At 35.8% G+C, this 20,094-nt stretch overlaps 1 protein-coding gene across 6 annotated transcripts in view; it reads right to left on the minus strand.

Annotated features, from left to right (window-relative positions):
* The window catches only part of atp8a1 (ATPase phospholipid transporting 8A1), a 143,665-nt gene that overhangs the window by 35,908 nt on the left and 87,663 nt on the right, over positions 1 to 20,094 (minus strand). For all 6 annotated transcript variants that reach the window (XM_028458999.1, XM_028458997.1, XM_028459000.1 and 3 more), the window contains 4 exons: positions 17,029 to 17,093; positions 11,346 to 11,518; positions 8,737 to 8,920; positions 5,337 to 5,447 (listed from right to left, as the gene is read on the minus strand). In XM_028458999.1, coding sequence (XP_028314800.1) covers positions 5,337 to 5,447; positions 8,737 to 8,920; positions 11,346 to 11,518; positions 17,029 to 17,093 — 533 coding nt within the window. The remainder of the gene's footprint in view (positions 1 to 5,336; positions 5,448 to 8,736; positions 8,921 to 11,345; positions 11,519 to 17,028; positions 17,094 to 20,094) is intronic.

The raw sequence follows: 20,094 nt of genomic DNA on the forward strand, positions 1-20,094 counted from the left end.
GAATCTAAGAGAAAAATATCCAAGCACACAATTAAAGCTGTTAGTCTGACAAACACAGCTTTTACCCAATCAGGATTTAAATATCTAAAAACAGTGAATAAGTGTCCTAATAAATACTTTGGTTCCATGAAGGAAAGTTAAACCACCTTGAAAAGGTTTTGCTTCCTGAATATTACATTTATCAGCAAATTTAAATCCATCCGAGTGTATAACCCAGGGTTTTTCAACCTTGGGGTTGTGACCCCAATGTGGGGGTCGCCTAGCAACAAAAAGGGGTCACTTGAAACGTCTAGTAATAATACAATAAAAATAAATTACTATTAAAACCATATTTAATTGTATTATTTATTAAAATAAAAAATAAAATAATTTATTTATTATTAGACATTTTTGTAATTATTTTTATTTATCTATTTTTCATAATTAAAAACAAAATATAATATCACAGAAATAGACATACAGTGCAGGAAGAGGCAAAAATCTCAAAGCTTAAATATGTATTAATCTTTTTCAAATTAAAACACCACTCACAATCTCAAACAACTGTATTCTATACTTTCACTTTCTCAAATATAAATCTAGTTCAAATAAGTTTAAAGAAAAAAAAGAGGGAAAAAAAGGAAGTTAAATAACTAAGTAAGTAAATAAATAAATGAAATACAGTATAAAAATATCTGAGCTGGTACATATTGTCACTTTGTGCTCTAATCCTTACTACTCTGTATTTGTAATAAAGTATGACAATTATGAGCATGAGTGGGAGGTGAAAAAAATGCAACATTTCAATGTAAACAAGTTACACACCTTTAAACAACCCATGTAACGAAAGCTTTATAATGATGATCTAATTAATCCTAAAGTATGGCTAACTTTGATCAAACCCTTTAATTTGAAATGATATCAGATTAGGGGTTTGGGACATGAATTATGAATTCCACCAGACAAGTGCACGTCCTGTAGATCAAAACGCGTGCACACTATGATGATAAGGCTACTGCTGATAGGTAGCACTTAACCTGTCTGGTCACTCTTGGTCCAGGTTTTGAAGTTGTAATCTGCACTGGCTCTGGTATCTGTCAAACACCATCAAACCTCTCACACACCCAGTGATCCCAGTGAGTATAAATAACACCCCCCACCCCCATACACACACACTAACACAACTCTGTTTTAGAGTCACCGAGTAAGGATCAGTGACAAAGCGGGTTTCTGAAAATCCAAACAAGTTGTATCACACATTGATAATGCTAAGATTAGTGCTGTCAAGAGATTAAAAAAATGGTGCGATTAATTAATTATGCTCTGTATTTAATATATTTAATGTCTTTTTTAAAGCTGATATCCGGAGCTATCCGGAATTAATGTATACAAGTCCCTCCTTCATCCTATAGACAAATGGAAACGATTGCCGAGTGCGCCCAGCCAATAGGCTTCAACTTCCTGTTTTTGAGACTGTCAATCAAAGTGAATGCGGTACTGTGCACGGAAACAAGGCCACGCGTCACAACAGCAAACTGTTGAGGGCGGGACAATGAGACGTCCCCTCAGAAACTCTGGATTTCAGCTTTAATCACACCTAAAAATTGCTGAGAAACGCCCTCAACTTGAGGTATTTTAATTTAAAATACATTATTGTGGCAGATCTAAAGATTGATATACAACAAAATGTCTTTATATGGTCATTTATTGTTTTTAACAGACTTGAACAGTTGCAGGCGTAACCATTTATATTATTATATTGTATTTATGTGAGACTAGTCCCAAGGGCTGCTGTCACCTTTAGTTTAGACCATCAGGAGGAATATTGATGTGTACTCACGTCAATATACAAATAATAGAACATACAAATAAAAAAAAAAAACATCAGGTGTTATTCATTTTGGCTCTGAACCCTGTCATCTTGTCCAGTTTTGGCAACACAGCATGCTCGGAGCATGTAGCAGTTAGCACTGCCTCAGTGTCCACGCTAGCTGTCCAAGGTAGCCGCTACATGTTTAGCATTGAAGTGCTAACGGGGGCTGCAAAGCTCCAGTTATAAGGCAAACTCTTTCTTGCTCGATTTGCACACAACGATGCTTGTGTTTTCCATCCGGCGTTTTTATTTTGACCAAAATTAACGCAAACGAAGCTGAGAAGCTCGGCATTCTCCAGTCTTGTATTGTAGCCAGTGCATCATTATTATGGGTGTACTGGGAACTCTTGAAATGAGAGGTTCCCCACTGTTTTGAGTGCTAAAAAAAGCGTTAAACTATGTTATTTTTTTAAGGGAGTTATTTTTTTCTTGTAATTAATGAATCGCAATTGATGCGTTAAAGTGAGTTGTACCAAGGACTGAACAATATTGGGAAATAATCTAATTGCGATTATGTGATATGTGATTATTTTTTCAAGGGCCTCTTGTCATGTATTTTTCAATGAACACAAGCAATAAATAAATCAGTTTCATAATAAACTATTTGAGATTTATTTAAAATTTAAATAAATATAAACATTTTTTAAATAAATACATACATTTTAAAGCACAGATTACAACAAATAAAGCAAACAAATCTGTGGCTTTACCTTGTCAACATATCTAACTAACTTCACGTTAACTTCATGTAAACATGTGTTCTGCACATCTTAAACACTTAACAGGACAGGACAAGAAAAAATAAATAAATATATTGCAGCCTTTGTGTTTTATGAGATCGCGATAATATCGCAAATGCAATTAAGCATTCAAGCCTAGTTGTACCTCAAACTGAGGGTTGCAGGCCAAAACAGGAGGAAACTTCTTAAATGCCTTTTTCCATCAACAATTCAGACCATTAACACTACACAAAATGCCTATACACAAAGAAAGTAATAATGAGAAGCCTAAAAATGTAGCAGAAATTAAAAGAGCATTAAATTATTAGACTGCATTAGATATGCCACCGAGAACAAAATGTAACGTGCAACTAAAGTGCAAAAATAATGATTGAATCAGTTTTACATTTGTTTTTATTCAGGTAATTAGTTTAATACATTTTTTGAGGGTTTATTTATTTATGAAATACATGTACATTACTTGGATTATTAAACATGATGTTACTTGTTCCCTGTTAATTTATTTCATACGTGCACTGAATTTCCTTTTTTGTTCTCTTCAGCTTTTTGACACAGATTGCAAACAATGTTTTGTTATTTCCTATATTTTTGACTACTACACTTTTACATTTTTTTTTTTTTTTTTATGAAGGTAATTAGTTTAATTTAGTTTTCGATTTATTATGAAATGTGATGTTAATTGTTCGCTGTTCGCTCAATACATTTGAAAATGTGTTATTTGTCAAGATTATTTGGGGGTCATTGTGCGCAGGTGGGACTTGAAAGTTTACTTTCTTTCAAAGTGGGGAATACCCCAAAAAAGTTTGAGAACCACTGGTATATAATAAGATTTATTGATGATCCGAGGGCATATACGAGCACAACTGGTTAGTGGCTAAAGAATGAGGGTGCGGTGAGAAGGTAAAAGCCAAAGAGAACAAGAGTTTAAATATATATATATATATATATATATATATATATATATATATATATATATATATATATATATATTCATTTGTCTTCATTTCGAAGGCAGAGTGGAAAGAAACATTTTGAGATTTATTTTCCAAGGATTTAAATACTGGCCAAAAATATTCATATGTCAAAGATAAAGCTTTGCAGGTTTGTTTGTGTATGAAACTGGCAGGTACTGGGAGATGTCTGTCAACACAAATACAGACTTGGAAACTGTAACGAAGAACCTTTGGGTAGTCGTGACGTTTGGGGGAAAAAAAAAAAAAAAATGTAAAAACTCAACAATTAATCTGGCCTATTGCATGGCTTAGCTTTTCAACCTAAATGGGGCTGCCTGAAATGTCTAGTAATTGATAAAAAAAAAAAAAATTAAAAAAATTACTGATTGGAATTACATTTTTGATTTTTTTTTCAAATGATTATTGTTTTTTAAATTAAAACACACAATCTAAAACTGTTTTCTATACTTTTGCTTTGTAAAATATACATTAATAATATTAATAAAATACAGTTAACTAATCCTGGCTACTCTGTATTTGGTCAATGATGTAAAAGGATTTCACCGCATCATTTGGCAAGGTTTGCATAAATATTATGATGGAAATAAATTGATAAATACTTTGAAATCTTACACAGGACTATAATATAAATAAAATAGGGCAGAAAACTAATTTGAATAGATTTAGGCTTTTTTTTTTTTCATAACAGCAGTCATGGCCAGAGTCACATGATAATTTGACACTTTGAATAACAGAATAAATTACAGAAGTAATTTAGTAAAATCTGAGCACATATAAACTAAGTTACTACATATTGGAATTGGAATTTTGAATCCATATGAACCCTTTATAACTAAAAGAAATGCAGTTGGACAGAATATTTAGGTGTCGCGTCATTGAGCCAATACAATATAACAACCATGATCAAACAGCAATTCGAGAAGGGTCGCCAGAAAATCTGGTTATCAAAACGGGGTCATGATTCAAAAAAGGTTGGGAAACATTGGCTTAGTTGTAGGTGATTCTTACTAGGGCTGTAGTCAACCAAAGAAATTGTTGGTCGACCAAGACTAAGGCACACGAAGCATAAGTCGACCAAAGATATAAAATGAAAATAAAATTAAAAAAAACGGAGAATGAATGAGCATGGGGGACAAGGAGAAAGATAAAGAGAGAAATATTTTTGTTTTGGCGTTTTGTGGTGCCGATTTGCTTTTAAACACAGACCATTTATGATATGAACCTTATTCCAGCTTTGACCAGAACCAGACAAAGCAAAAGTGAAACCTACAGGTCCGACAGACATCAGGTATTTACTGTATATCTGTGCCCGACCTATTTTTTTCCTCATAGAAATGATATATTTACTTTTGTTTTAGCGGTAAGTCTGCTTTTATTAATAAACAACTGTTAATGACAACATCAGATCAGTGCACGGGGAAACAAACGCATGTTAAACACAAATCCTTGTGTTTCAAGCCTGTCTTAATTTGTTCCCTCGCTGCTCTGAGGACAGCACACTGCTCTGAAAACTGAAGCAAAACACTTTTTTTTTTAATTCTTTTTGCAGCGCAGCACACACTGACACAGCTGTTGCTAGACATAGACTCATGTTTAGGCATTAAAGTAAATTAAATTACCATATAAGTGCATTGCATTTTTATCTTTTTTTTTTTAAATGATATTGAAACTGATACCATTGCTAGTCAACCAATGAAAATCTTGGTCGACCACGACGGCATCGACCAATTAGTTGACTAAACGACCAAAGTTGGCAGCCCTGATTCTTACCTCTATTATGTAGAGAACAATGTTCTTGTAGAAGCAGTACAGGATGCATTTGGCCACACGGTTGTAGTTCCAGGCCCCATGGACCAACAGCAGATTCTTCAAGTACTTGAACTGTATGGGAGGGAAGTAGAACACCATGGTGAATGAACAGCAGAGGTCTGTGTACAGCATACCGCCCTTTAATCAGGACCCAGCCTGTAAAACTAAAGCAGTTCCTGGACCACTGAGAGAAAAGAGACGTATTTGTTACCTTAAAAAACTGAGGTTTTGTATTTTCAGAGGCCGGTTCTGAAGGAGTTTGAATGGCTTTATAGTGAAACGAGAATAAATGGCGTTTGGTTAACTTTCACTGGACTCTATAGATTTTGTTTGAGTGATGACACTAACGGACGACTATGAGGAAAACATCATGAGAACCGTATAACATCTTAAAAAACAAAAACATAAATAAATTATATAATATCTCAAATATTCAAGTGACTTCACTAAAATTTGATCTGGTCCATTACCTAGAGCTCCTTCCCCAAAAGATTGATAATAAATAAACATGTCATCATAATCACCTGCAGAAAGACACACTTTACAATCCAGTGTTTTAAAGCTAAACAACATGAAAAACCTACAGGACAGCAATCCTCTCGGATCATAAGTCAGTCCTAACTCAGTGACAATTATCTGAACACTGTCACAACTACATCCATCTGTGCTCGGCAAGTTGGCCTCCCTGATGACATTAATCATCTAAAATTGTTTTAAAAGGTAATCAATCAATTGTATCGATACAAGGAAACAACAGATTGAAGCAGCCTTGTTAGCGTTAGCTCGTTAGCATTAGCTCTGCAGAAGTCTCAGGTTCATTATCAAGTTAAAACGTATCAGGTTCAACCACTGCTCATTTAACCTGGACAGATCTTGGTTGCTTGTTGTTTACTTATAGACGATACTCAGGTATTAATTTCAGTCACACTGGCTGAATTATTATTTTGGCTAAAAAAATTACTGAATCGATTTCAAGTCACTGAATCGTTCTAAATTAACCAACATCATTCATGAATCAAATAGGCAAAAACTAATCGTGATTCGAATCGTTGTCTGAATGAATTGTTACAGCCCTACACACGACAGACGGTCAAAATGAGAGAATATATAAATATATTATCGTGCATTAATGCATTTGTTGTATTGTGAAGCATTTTGACAAACTGTGTATAGATAAAGGTGTTATCAATGATTAAAGAGAGTTAGCTTTAGCTTCAGTTTACACTGGTGATCACATGTTGTTTATGCTGAGGGTTCCAGCGTCTTTCAGCATCAGGTTAAATGAAAGCCCGGTGGCGGCCCCTGGTTTGTGTGACCCTTCCAATGTTGGGATCAAACATGGGTTTTTACATCGAGTTAAGCTGATGACAGACAGACAACAGAGGGGCTGTGCACTCCAGGCCTCTTTCACGCTGCCCTCGCTTTAACAGATAACTGGGTGTTTTTAAGTGTTTCATCTCATAAAGTATCTGTCTAACAACAAATGCGTCCAATCCATAATCTCCAACGATAAAAAAGGAGAGAGAAAAAGTGTGCCTTTGTTGCCAACATGCATCACATACTGTATCCAACCACAGTCTCAAACAAACTAGTTACTAGGAAGTATTTAGCCTGAATCTGGTTCTGTTTCATTGTGTTTGTGAGGTAACCTGATGCTTGTTCTACAGGTGTTACTTCTTCACTGGGACCAGCTGAGGCCCTTTCACACATTTCACCCATTGTTGGCCAGAACAATGTGCCAAGCTATCGCTAACATGTGTTACACTTGAGAAGATCATGGCAAGACAATTGAAGGATCTGGGCTTTGGATGACAATATCATTGTGTATATTGAAAGCATGACCCTGCACTTTCCAGATAAACACAATCAACTCAAGGAACGTTGGTTAAATGAGCGATAATAAATAATTGTAATTAAAAAATTGAAAATACAACTTACTAGTACAGCGCCCATTGGAAGTATCTACTGTATTATTATAGCGAGGGCTTGAGTAGAGTTGCCAATTAAGGCCAAATGAGTATGTGTTTGAAGTACAAAAGGGTGTAAATACTCTGTAGTGTTATAAAGGGGTGTATTTGTGGGTGCAAAGTAAAATAATGTGTGTGATTTCCCTGATTTAATTCTATGGGACATGCCCATGATAAATGTGTTTGTTGTTTTTTTTATTCATTTTTATATATTTTTTTGTTTGGTGTATTTTTTTGTAATATATGTTTTTTGGAGTCAATATGTGTATTTTTTGTTTCTTTCTGTTGTCTTTTTGTGCATTTTTTGTATATTATTGTTTTTTTGTTGCCATTTCAGTGTGATTCTGGAGTCATTTTGTGTATTTTTCTGCATTTCTGTTGTAGTTTTGTGTACTTTTTGTACAAATATTTAGTTTTTTGTTTTATTTTACTCATTTAGTAAATTTTTATTATAAAAACATGTGTGGTGAGGGCGTCTTTTGCGAGACACACGCACGCACGCAGACCTTTCTTGCATTATAGATAGAACACAAAAACATTTTTAACTCATTTGTCTAACAGAAATACATCTACATCGGAAGTTTGTCCTTACTTTAACAAACACACAACTTCCGCTGAGTCCATATCAACTCACTCTGGGTTAAAAGAATTTCTGAATGCGATAAGGAAGCAGATTGTTATGTACCTTGTAGATTATAATGTAAGTTCTTAATTTAACCGGATCTTCAAACTATAAGGTAACTTATTTAATTAAGAGTGGATGTGTTGGGTCACAATATTTTTGAGTGATTTACAATTGTTATGGCTCTCTTTTGTAATTTAATTACTGGATCAAGTGTTTCCCCCACATCTCCACACAGTACGTGATGTATGGGACAATGAATGAACAATATAGCATGTAAGTGGATTTCTGATTTAAAAGCTTTTATTGTCTTGTATAGGATTGCAATGATTTTTTGACAATATTTTCATGTTTTAAAGTTATTTATGTGTGTTTTCCAATTGAGTTCGTCATCAATTATTACACCCAAGAATTTGTTTTCACACAGTTCAATTTTGAGTTTAACTTCACAATTTACTTTTGACTTTTCAGCAACCAAAGATTATAAATCTAGTTTTACTTAAATTGAGTGATAATTTGTTGATATTAAACCAACTTTTAACTCTTTTTTTATTTTATTTTGGGATGTATTTTAATAAAATTGCGTTACCGAAGTATATAAATAATACAAAAATGTGTTTCTCAGAATAATTTTAAAAACGTTAAATATTTTCAGCAAAAAATGGTAAAACAGATATTTTGGAGGGAGTGCAAGAAAAAACAACTTGACTATTTATATACAAGGATCGGATCAGAAAAGTTGCTGGGTCAGTGCTCTGACTTTTTTGCTTACCTGAGCAATGGAATAGTCTGAGGAGTTTGCCGCCTGCAGACCTTCGTTTCCAGAGATTCCCACACCGACGTGAGCAGTTTGGATCATTCCCACATCATTGGCACCGTCACCTATTGCCAGTGTTATGACCTTCACCTGCTTCTTCACCATCTCAACCACCTCCGACTTCTGAAGAGGAGACACTCTAATAGAAAAAAGCAGAAATAAACACATGGACAGATGGAAGTACATGCAAATAATGCAAATAGAAAAGCTGCACTTTTGAGAACAAGATTGGTTCAAAAAGAAAGATCAATGTATATAATCACTGATTTCACTTTAAAACAGTGAAAGTTGTGTCAATGAGTTGCGTTAATGAGCTTTTATTTTGGTACTTCTGGTGAAATCGCATATTAGCTAAATATTTAGTTTAGATTTAACATTTAGATTCAACATTTAGATTTAGATTTAACATTTAGATTTACATTTAACATTTAGATTCCACATCCATCCATCCCATCCATTTTCAGACTTGCTTTATCCTATTTCAGGGTCACAGGGTTAGAATTAACATTCATATTTAAGATTTAGATTCAGATTTAACATTTACATTTAACATTTAGATTCAACATCCAACCATCCCATCTATTTTCAGACCCACATTGTCCTATTTCAGGGACGCGGGGTTACATTTAACATTTAGATTTAGAATTAACATTTAGATGAACATTTAGATTTAGATTTACATTTAACATTTAGATTCCACATTTATCCCATCCATTTTCAGACCCACTTTGTCCTATTTCAGGGTCGCAGGGTTAGATTTAATATTTATATTTAAATTCAACATTTAGATTTTGATTTAACATTTATAGTCATATTTAACATTTAGATTCCACATCCATCCATCCCATATATTTTCAGACTCGCTTTATCCTATTTCAGGGTCACAGAGTTAGATTTAACATTCATATCTAAGATTTAGATTTAACATTTAGATTCAGATTTAACATTTACATTTAACATTTAGATTCAACATCCAACCATCCCATCCCTTTTCAGACGCACATTGTCCTATTTCAGGGTCGCGGGGTTTGTTTTAACATTTATATTTAAATTTAACATTTAGACTCATATTCAATATTTAGATTCATATTCAACATTTAGATTCCACATCCATCCATCCCATCCATTTTCAGACTCGCTTCGTCTTATTTCAGGGTTGCGGGGTTAGATTTAACATTCATATTTAACATTTAGATTTAGATTTAACATTTAGATTCAGATTCAACATTTACATTTAACATTTAGATTCAACATCCATCCATCCCATCCATTTTCAGACCCACTTTGTCCTATTTCACGGTTACAGGGTTAGATTTAACATTTATATTTAAATTGAACATTTAGATTTATTATTCAACATTTAGATTTAACATTAACATTATATTTTTCCGAGAAAAAAAAAAAAAAAATTCAAAAATATTGATGTGATACAAGTTGTCCATCTTTGAGATAGATGATAATGGGCTCGCGATAACCATATGAGTCAATACATTTTGTGACGTTTTAATATTCCGCCATCTTGTGGCACGGTATAGTGTCCCACCTTTAGTCAACAACAATGTTAATATACTTGTGTATAAAGTGTACAATCCTAAACTCTATTCCCAAATGGATTAAATAGGCACTGGTTATACAGAAGGCAAAGCCTCATGACGCAGTGCCAGTTGTTGAAAATAAAGACTCACACTCCTGTGTGTGTGCCTCTAAGGTAAAACTCACTACCTCTCCTGCAGGAGCTCCAAACTCATCTACTAGATGTAGTAAAGTTTGTCTCTAGAGATGATGTTGTAAACTGCATGTCTGTCTTTAGCTGTAAAGCTGATCATGTTTATGTTCTTGGTAGTTTTAAGAGGTCTCATTCATCTCTATGAGTATCTCAGTTCCCACAGAGTGTGTGCAAAGGCCCAGGCGGGTAGAAGGAGGAGGGGGCAGAATAAATAAAAAGTGGACGCAGCACACAGAGTCGTGAGTGTGGCTCTTAAAGGTTTGCTGTTGTTCTGGAACCAAGTCGTGAGTTGTGGCCTTAAAACTCCTCACGGCTGCTTGGGTATTAAAGTACTTCCTATTATTTATGTGGCCAGGGCAGGTCACCAGTGCAGCTTTATAATGTTTCCATTTGAATTTACACCTATAACAGATTTAAGTGTATAAACAAAAAATAAAACAAAAACACAGAAGGACCTTTGTGGTTAAAAAAAAAAAAACACACAGCAATGAAACCAGAAGTTTAACTAGTCTAAGCAAGCAAAAAAAAAACAATAATAAAAAAATTATTATTCCAAATAATTCAAAGAATAAAACTATAAAAGTATAAGCGTAACAATTAGACTGAATTAATAGGTTTTTAGCTTGCATTTAAAAATCGTCAAATCCTCTGCTCCTCAGATCCACCTTTTTGGAGCGTAAAAACTAATGTTTATGTCTAAGGTTATAGAACAGGTAATTTAACTCTGTGACCTTATAAACCTAACTATTGACTAACATGATTATTTCTCAGCATTGATCTTGTTCACGTTATTACTTCTATTTCAGGCTTAAAGCCTTGTTTGAGGAGTGATTCTCACCTGCAGCATATGACAGCTTTACAGGACAAGGCGAGGTCCAAGAAGTACTGACGCACCCCAAATGTGAGGGCATATTTTAGGGTCTTCCCGTCGATAATCAGAGCAAAGTCGTTTTCCTTGTAGAGGGCGTCTCCCAGCAGTCCACAGTGATGGCTGAGCATCGCCCTTGTTGCCTGCAAGAAATACAATTCACAAATACCAATTGCTGTTTGCTCACTTTGCAGTACTTTTTTTTTTTTTTTTTTAGTTTGCAGCAATTACTCCCCGCACATGACTGCAAAAAGATTTGCACAGAAAAATACACTTTTTATTCATGGCTTTATAGAAATAACCTAAACACATTGAACCCTGGCATTTCTGTCACTTCACCATCAAATTTCAATGCCTTTTCTGCACATTTCTTCCACTTTCAAGACATTTCCACCACTTTTCCCACCTTATGTCGCATACGTTGACCCATTATTACCACTTGTAACCTCCTTTCACCATATTTCATGCTTATTTTTGCCAATTTAACCACATTCACGCCCATTAATTGCCAGTTAATGTTTAAACTGGCAAATAATGGGCATGAAGGTGGTTAAAATGTAGTATATTCTGATGTGTGTGTGTTTTATTTTAAATAGTCACTTCTACTTCTGTGCTGACTACATATTTACCCAATCAGACTAGGTGTGAATGAGCAAAACGCACGCACACCCTTACATAACATGAGCAGCTTAAATGATGATATTTTATAAATAAGAACGGCAGGAAAATAAACTGTTTTAAGATTGTTACGACTGAAAGCATGAGGTGATGAGGTCATTGCTGTGTTCATTGTTTATATATACTGTATATATATATAATGGTGAGGTAACAGGCCAATAAAGTACATAACCATGATCTACGGAACTAAAATTACTCAAAATTCATCACACTCGTCACAATCATGGTGTAGCTGTGTGCTACGGCACTGGTGGTTAAACTGATTATAAAAGTAAAAAAAGAACCCAAGTGTAACACAAATGCCCAAAGAATTGAAATCATTAAAAAAATGTAATAAAATAATGGGTGAGCAATGAGCATCAACCAGAATGGACGCATGAGGGGTCCAGGTCTGCTGCTGGGGTCAAATATGTCAAAGCAGTGGAAGTGCACCACAGGGACCCAGCACTGTTCACTTGGCATAACAAAACTCCGAAACCCCATCTCAAAGGAAATATTTGGAGAACGAGGGCTTTGCATTTCACAAAGTGAATGAAGGAAAGTGAGAAACACGCACACACGGAGATGATGGATTAACTGACGAGGGGAAATGAGCGAGAGGATACGAGCGGTCAGCAGCTGGGAGGACTTAACCAATCCCTGACCGGCTGTTTAACAAGCACGGCACGCTGGGCAGGTGTGGCCATGTTGCTGTGTGTGCGTCAGTGCACATTTATGTCCTATTGAGTAAACATAAGTATGTGAGTGGATGCACTAACCTGGAAATGTGTGAATCAAAGTGTGTGTCTGTCAGTGTGTGGGTCTTTGAGTCATTACAGTATGTAGGGCTGGGCGATATGGACCAAAACTCGTATCTCGATATTTTTTCTCAAAATGGCCATATACGATATAAATCTCAATATTTTACCAGAAAGAAAATTCTGGGTTAAATTTGCAAAATGCTGCAAAACAGCTGCAAAATATGTGGCTTGTTTAGGGGAAAGTCTAAAATGAGTATTTCAATACAAAATAAGCTATAAAATAAAAAATATTTCGTGATAAGCGATATTGTAATTTTCTATACAGAAATCACAATATATAGTGATTTTCGATACATTGCCCAGGCCTATGTATGTATGTCTATGTGTGTATTTGTGTATATCCATCTATTGGTTATCTGTGTCAGTGTTAATTTGTTGACCAATAACAAGATGACTGAATCAAAAAGATTACATATGAACGAAAACGATATCAAAATATAATTCCAGCAAGGTAATTATGTCTTTTTTTAATATATGTTAAGGTTTCGTTTATTCAGGGTTTTCAGGAAATGTTATCTCCTGACTTGTTTTCGACTGTCAACTGCCAGTCTTCCTCAGAGGTGATATGCCTTGATGTATCCTCACGAGTTCACTCGTAACATGTCTGAATAATTAAACCTTTACAGATATTCAAATGTATTGATATTTTTGTATTATTGTATATTTTCTTTTTTAAACATATCCAAACAAATTACTTTTGTTGTGTAATACTTTTGTTGTGTGTATTTACAAACATCCAAAATTATTTTCCATATTATATTTAGTCGACTATATATGTTTTAGTGCTTTTTTCATAATTTTTCAACCTTTAACTCTTTTAAGTCATTTTTCTGCAGTTACTTCCTTATTTTGACTTGCTTAACTACACTTTTTAATAGTTTTTGTTTTAAGCAATTTCCCCCTGGGATTAATAAAGGAATTCTGATTCTGATATTTGTAACACATTTGGTCGACTAAATATGTTAATGTCATTTATTGGACTAAAACTAGACCATAACTGAAATAGCCGTGATGACTACGTTTTCACTAAAACTAAGTTGCATTTTAGTCAAAAGACTACGACTAAAGGTAAATAAGAATAAATGAACACTGTTGTAGGAGGTGGTGCATGAGCGATTCCGGGCTTTGTGTGCGTGTGTGTCTGAGTGCACATCCCAGTGTGACTCTGTCTGTTTATGCTTAAAGATGTGATGTAAGGATAAAAACTGACTTTGTTTAGGGTAGAGTTCATCCATCACACAGAGTGATAGGACAGTTTACCATTTCCTCTCCTGGAAAAGCTATTCACCATCTCATTTCCGCTGAGGAATTCTAGCGCTAATGCTGCATGTCTCGTCCTGAAGCCTTTTTTTGTTATGGCTATAATGTCCAGTTTAGCTTCACTCAGATGCTCGTGTTTGCTTTTGGAACTGAGTGTGCAGCGTCCATTCAGAAATGCACAAGAGCCTCACATAAAGGCTGAGCTTTTGTTGATATTGGCCTCGAGAGACGCGACGCTGGGCATTTGTCATCGGGTGGTGATGGAAATGTCATCATCTAACTCAGAGCAACTGTAAGTGGGGATGTTGTTTGGACCTACATGGCACTGGGATGACTCCTTTGTGTTGAACTTGAATTTATGCTCCAACCTAATCTGCAATGCACGTTTATTTGTGAGTAGCTTTACACATTTTACCTTGAATAGTATTAAATTCACCACATTTTAAGGCCCTGTTTACACATTTTCAAGTGAAATCACAAACGTTTTGTTGCGTTTCGGCTGTCCATTTACACGGCATTGGTGTTTTGGTGCTTGGAAACGGAATTTTTTAAAAAGGGGCTCCAGAGTGGAAGTTTTTGAAAATGCTTCTCCCTCCATCTCCGTGTAAACAGGGAAACAACATTTTCTGTGTCACGGGACATGCGCACTAGCTCTACAGTGTCTCATCGTGTGCTCCAACAAAGTGTCAATTTACTTCACCATCGCTTGGATCAGAAAAGAGTATTTCATGCCTGCACCAGATTCTGACGACAATCACTCCTACTTAGAGCTATTTGCCCATTTTTAACACGAACTCTGGTTGAACTTGTCTCGGCTGCTGCGCACACGATAATTGAACGGTCAGGTGATGTTTCATTTACTACAAGAAAGACGTACAAATGTTTGCTGAATAGGTGAATGGATGGTTGTCCTCTGGTACATTAATAAATGATGCTAAATAATGCATAAACGACTCGTTCTTGACTCGTCGTGTAGCTGTGTGTGTCACTTATGTAGAAGCAGGTTGCAGAGCTGTGCATGTTGCAGCAGTAAACCGATACGTAGCGTGTAGCGGTTTACTGCTGCAACACGAACATGGAGCTGCTAATTATGTTTATAGTATGCAGAACAAGGGACTATATAAAGCAGATTTATTAAAGAAGCTCAGCTAGGATTATTCTACTTGTGCGCGCTGCCGTGTGAATGTGGAACTTTTTGGAAACAAAAACAGAAACAGAAGCAAAACGTTGTTGTGTAAACAGAGGATATCATCTGGCTCTTAGTTCAGTTACTTTTCAAAGTACTTCCAAGCACAGAGAAGACGGACAACATGCTCCACTGACTTTTTTTTCACAGCATGGGAGCCATCAGAGTGGGCAGAGCCAGGGTCTGGCCCTCTGCTCACTGTGCCTCCTCAGTCTTTTTGGCAAGTTTTCTTTCTGCGAACGCGTCTCAACAAACGTCCTTATGTAAGCATCTGCTCAACCACAGCAGAATGGGAGCTGACATTTCAAAGTGCTGCTCCGGTTGCCTTATGAATGCACCGGGCTGAAATGTCTAAGTCTGCTCCATTTATCACGCTTAACGACTGGCTGACAGAGTGAAGGCCGTCCGTCATCGCCCCTGAATGCCTTCCTCCTCCTCCTCCTCCTCCTCCTCCCAACGTTGCTTTCCTCTCCTTCCTACCACATTTTCTTGCCAATTTCTCTCTTTTGCTCTCTCGTTTGTTTTTTTTTTGGGATTTTTTTTTGCAACAAACCAAACCCAGTTGTGTTCCTTTTACACCAGGCCTTTATGTGCTCGGCTTTCTCCTGCTGGAAGTGTTAGGACTTGGCCTTTTCAATGACAGAAACAACAGACAACACTCTCCTGCTGGGAGATCAACAGACCTCTCTGCAGGGCGTCTTAACATTGTTGAATACAGATATTTGGATGTGTTGGTTTTCTGAAAAGGCTTACAGAAATGGCCACATTTACATGACAGTTTCAATTCCCCTTTAATTCCAAACTAAAAATCAAATCCTCTTTAAACCGACCTTGTAAACACCTAAATCCGAATGAAAATGGCCATTTGGAATTAAACTTTCATCCGAATTAAGTGGCATGTTTATTCTGATTTTAATTCCGAATTAAAAAATTCCTAGATCTTGTATATGTATATGTATTAATTCCACTTTAATTAATTATAAGAAAGTATTAAGAAATAAAAACAGTATGTTATTGTCGAGCTGCTGCTTCAAAACTACAATCAAAATAAAAGTGAAAATAGTATTTATTATGTGGCATCCTATGTTGTAGCTGAAAAGAAAAGGTTTGTTGTGCCTTTTCTCAATAGATGTGATATGTCACGTTCGCCTCCTGTCCAATCAGAACCCTTCCCAACCCCTAGACCTAAAGCGGAATTGAATAAAGCGTTTTTCCACCTGTTTCCATGTGAACACGAAGCGGAAAACTTTAATTTCAAATTAAATAACATCAAGTAACCTTGGCCACTGTGGCCTCATATGTCCGATTAAAAGACACTTTTGTCACTGAAATTTGTTGAAAATAGTCCTAAAAAGAAGACACAATTTGTTTCCTAGAGCTTTTCAAAGTAAAATGTAAAGTTTGGTTGTATTTATCAATCTTAAAGGCACACTGTGTAACTTTTGGCCACTAGGGGCGCTAGACCTGTAACTTCCACGTCATGTGGGGTCACCTGGAGTTTTAGCCTTAAATTTCATAAAAATTTTAATAGATTTTTAAAATTTGAAATAATAATAATAATAATAATGCTTTTTTTAATTAATACAACACACAATCTTAAACAACTGTATTTCTATGCTTTAACTTCGAGAACTAAACTAAACTGAAATGCAAAAAAAAAACACCTGAGCTCAAACATAATCAAAAACTAATTTACTGCTCTACAGGATACAGAGTTGACTGTACTTACGTCAAGAGTGTCTTCGTTGATCACGAGCATGCCCATGTTCTTGGTTAGCAGTTTGCAGGAATGCCCTACAAACAAATAAAAAAACAAACAATTTACTTAAGTTTATTGTCAAAACAGAAAACAAGTGAGTTAAGCTGTTGTTTAATCCCAACTTAAAAAATCGTGTTCAGCTCTGATAAATAAGAGCTCATCTGCTTCAAGCTGAAAAAAAAAAAAAACAATCCATATAATAAAGGAAACAAAGAAAAGCAACAAAGTAATTCCAAAGTATTGCTGCTCAGAGGCTCACTGTCTCAGCACATGACTAATGAGTTTGGTTCACAAGAGTTTGTCAGTTTCCTGTTTAAATAGGCAGTTACAACCCTGAGTTATCCGACATGGCCCCCTGGGGACCGCTGCCCTCGGCTCTGGCCTGGGACAGATGCTCAGGGTCACCAGCAAGGTGGTGGAATGGGTCTCCCATCGGGGAAAACAGAAATGTTTCACCAAACAAAACTGAAGCTGTGACTTCCAATATTTGCTTCTGTCTGGAAAGACTTTTTTTTTTTTTTTTTTTTAAATTAAGAAACAAAACAGTATTTTAGCTCAGAGAAAATAATGAGGAGGAAAAAAGCAACAACAACAAGAACAACAACAAATTCACAATAGTACATATACACACATGGAGGAAATGAGTATGTTTCACCTCCACGAGTCAAAACCAAACAGGGTCTGGGTCTGCCAGGTTGTTTTCTTAAGGAAAAAGGTGAAAATGTCCAAAGAAATTGCCAGTGTGTGGAAAATGTCCCGTTCATTTCAAACGTGTCTCGTATTTGTTGATTGCTGCCCCAACTTTTCTGCTGAGCTTTGGTTAATTTAACTGCTTTTCTTTCTGCTTTACTTAAATTAAAATCTTAAACCAGTAATTAATAAAACTCTCACGGGATTTAAAGGGGACATATCATGCTAAATCCACTTCTTTAGCCCTTAAATGCATTTTGTTGTGTTTAGAAGTACAGAAAAGTTCAAATTAGTCTCTTCAGGTGCTCCGTAGTTATCTTTATATTCTGTTTTGCTCATATTTTTCAATCTCTTTCAATTTTTCGATTCTCTATTACGTTTTTTGAACAATAACGTCACAGTATTTGCAGCGGAACTGCCAAATTAGTACATCAACTCCAGGCCCAACACTTCGAGCAATCCGCCATTTTTATTTCTCTTGTAGTCCAAGCTCAAGGATGCTGAAGTTACGAGAGGATATGTCAAAATGTTCGGTTGTTGGATGTAGTAACCCACACGCTTCATTACACCGTCTCCCAGCACTAGAACCTTTTCAAAGTGCCTGGTTGAGTTTTATTTTTTACGGAAATGTACCCACATCTGTGGGTAATGTCATTTTTGTGTGCACGAAGCACTTCAAGGATGACTGCTTCAGCAACCTCCGCCAGTATAAAGAAGGATTTGCCGAAAGACTTTGTCTGATTGAGGGTTCAATTCCTTCTATCTTTGGAGACGACGAACAGAGCACTTCGGTAAGCTGTAAATAACGCTAAAAAGTGTGATGATAAGACGTCCCTGTCATTGTTTTGTTAGCATTAGCAGTTGCACCGTCTTCATATGTTAGCGCTGTGTGCTCGTTTTAGATCCTTGCTGATATGGCCTACGTGATTTAATTTAAGTCTAACGTTTTCATTAGTCATTTCATTTTGCCGCTTTAGTCTCCGAAAAGACTGTATTAAAATGCATTTCATGACGTTAGCTTGGCGCTAGCGTTAGCTCGGCGCTTGTGTTAGCTCACTTATTAACATCCATATGAAGACGTTGTTCTGCAGGTTCATCATAATTTTCATCTCGCTCCGCCGGGTCCTACTCTGGCTCGAACATGTAAGGCTGGATGGACAAGTCTTCTGTTGTTGACATTTTGTAAATAAAGTGTAAATAAAAAGTTTCTGAGCCGCTACATAGCCGTATCTCTTCTATCAAACTACAAAAATGGCCGAACAGGGTGGAGTTGAACCGAGTGTCACCTCTGCAACCTGGAGAGGGGGCGGGGTATGGAGTGTCTCATTTGCATTTAAAGAGACCACACCAAAAGGAGTTGCTCTAAGTAGCACATCAGAAAAAGGGTAGAAAAGGGGCCTGTGGAGCGATAATAATGAGGAATTCAGACCCAAGCATTGCAGTTCCGCTTTATATAGACCACAACTGTATGATTTATATCTAAAAAGGAAGGATTTAAAAGCATGATATGTCTCCTTTAAAGACTTTTTTTAAGGTGTCACCAGCGTCTCAATAACTGAGCTTATTAACAATACGTCAAACAAATATGTAACCAATGAATGCAGGTATAACATTAATAGCGTTAAAATGCATGAATAATTTAATGGTGAGATGTAAAGTGTACATTTAAAGAGGGGAACGTACACTGTATGAATAGATGATTTAAAGGTTGAAAGAGTGTATGAGGCAAGATTTCTGTGTAACCACACAGTTGTGCTGACCTTTTTTTCATTGCAGCACACTGCTTCAAAAGGGATGTGCGTGTTTTTTTTGATTGTGCAAGATTTCTGTGTCTTAATATATCACAAGCTCTGCTGGAAACCACACAGAAAATGTTTGTGTACCAAGATCTCAAGAAGCATTGGAATAGTGAACAAAACCAGATACCGGTACATACTGAAGCAAGAAACCTTACATGTGTTATACTATAATTTAATTGTACCATATCTGTCTTATTGTGTTGAAGTCTGAGGATACAAATACAAAAGCAACCTACAAAAAATTATAATGAGGATAATAAATCATGCAGATTACCTGAACCATACTAAACCGGTTTTTCTAAAGTCTCACGAAATTACATTTATTAATGGATTTGATTAAGTTTAAAACATCTGAAATTATGTATAAAGCTAAATACAGAACACTGCCAAAAAAAATTATAATTACAATTGTTTTTTTTCCAAGTAGACAAGGGGAGTATGATTTGTGGGGGGAATTGATCGTTAATAAGAGAACATTCCAGACAACTTTGAAAAGCATGTGCATCTCAGTTTGTGGGTTATTGATCTTAATATTAAACTTAAAAGT

This window comes from Gouania willdenowi, chromosome 10, assembly GCF_900634775.1.
Source record: "Gouania willdenowi chromosome 10, fGouWil2.1, whole genome shotgun sequence".
In the NCBI taxonomy this organism is placed as follows: Eukaryota; Metazoa; Chordata; class Actinopteri; order Blenniiformes; family Gobiesocidae; genus Gouania; species Gouania willdenowi.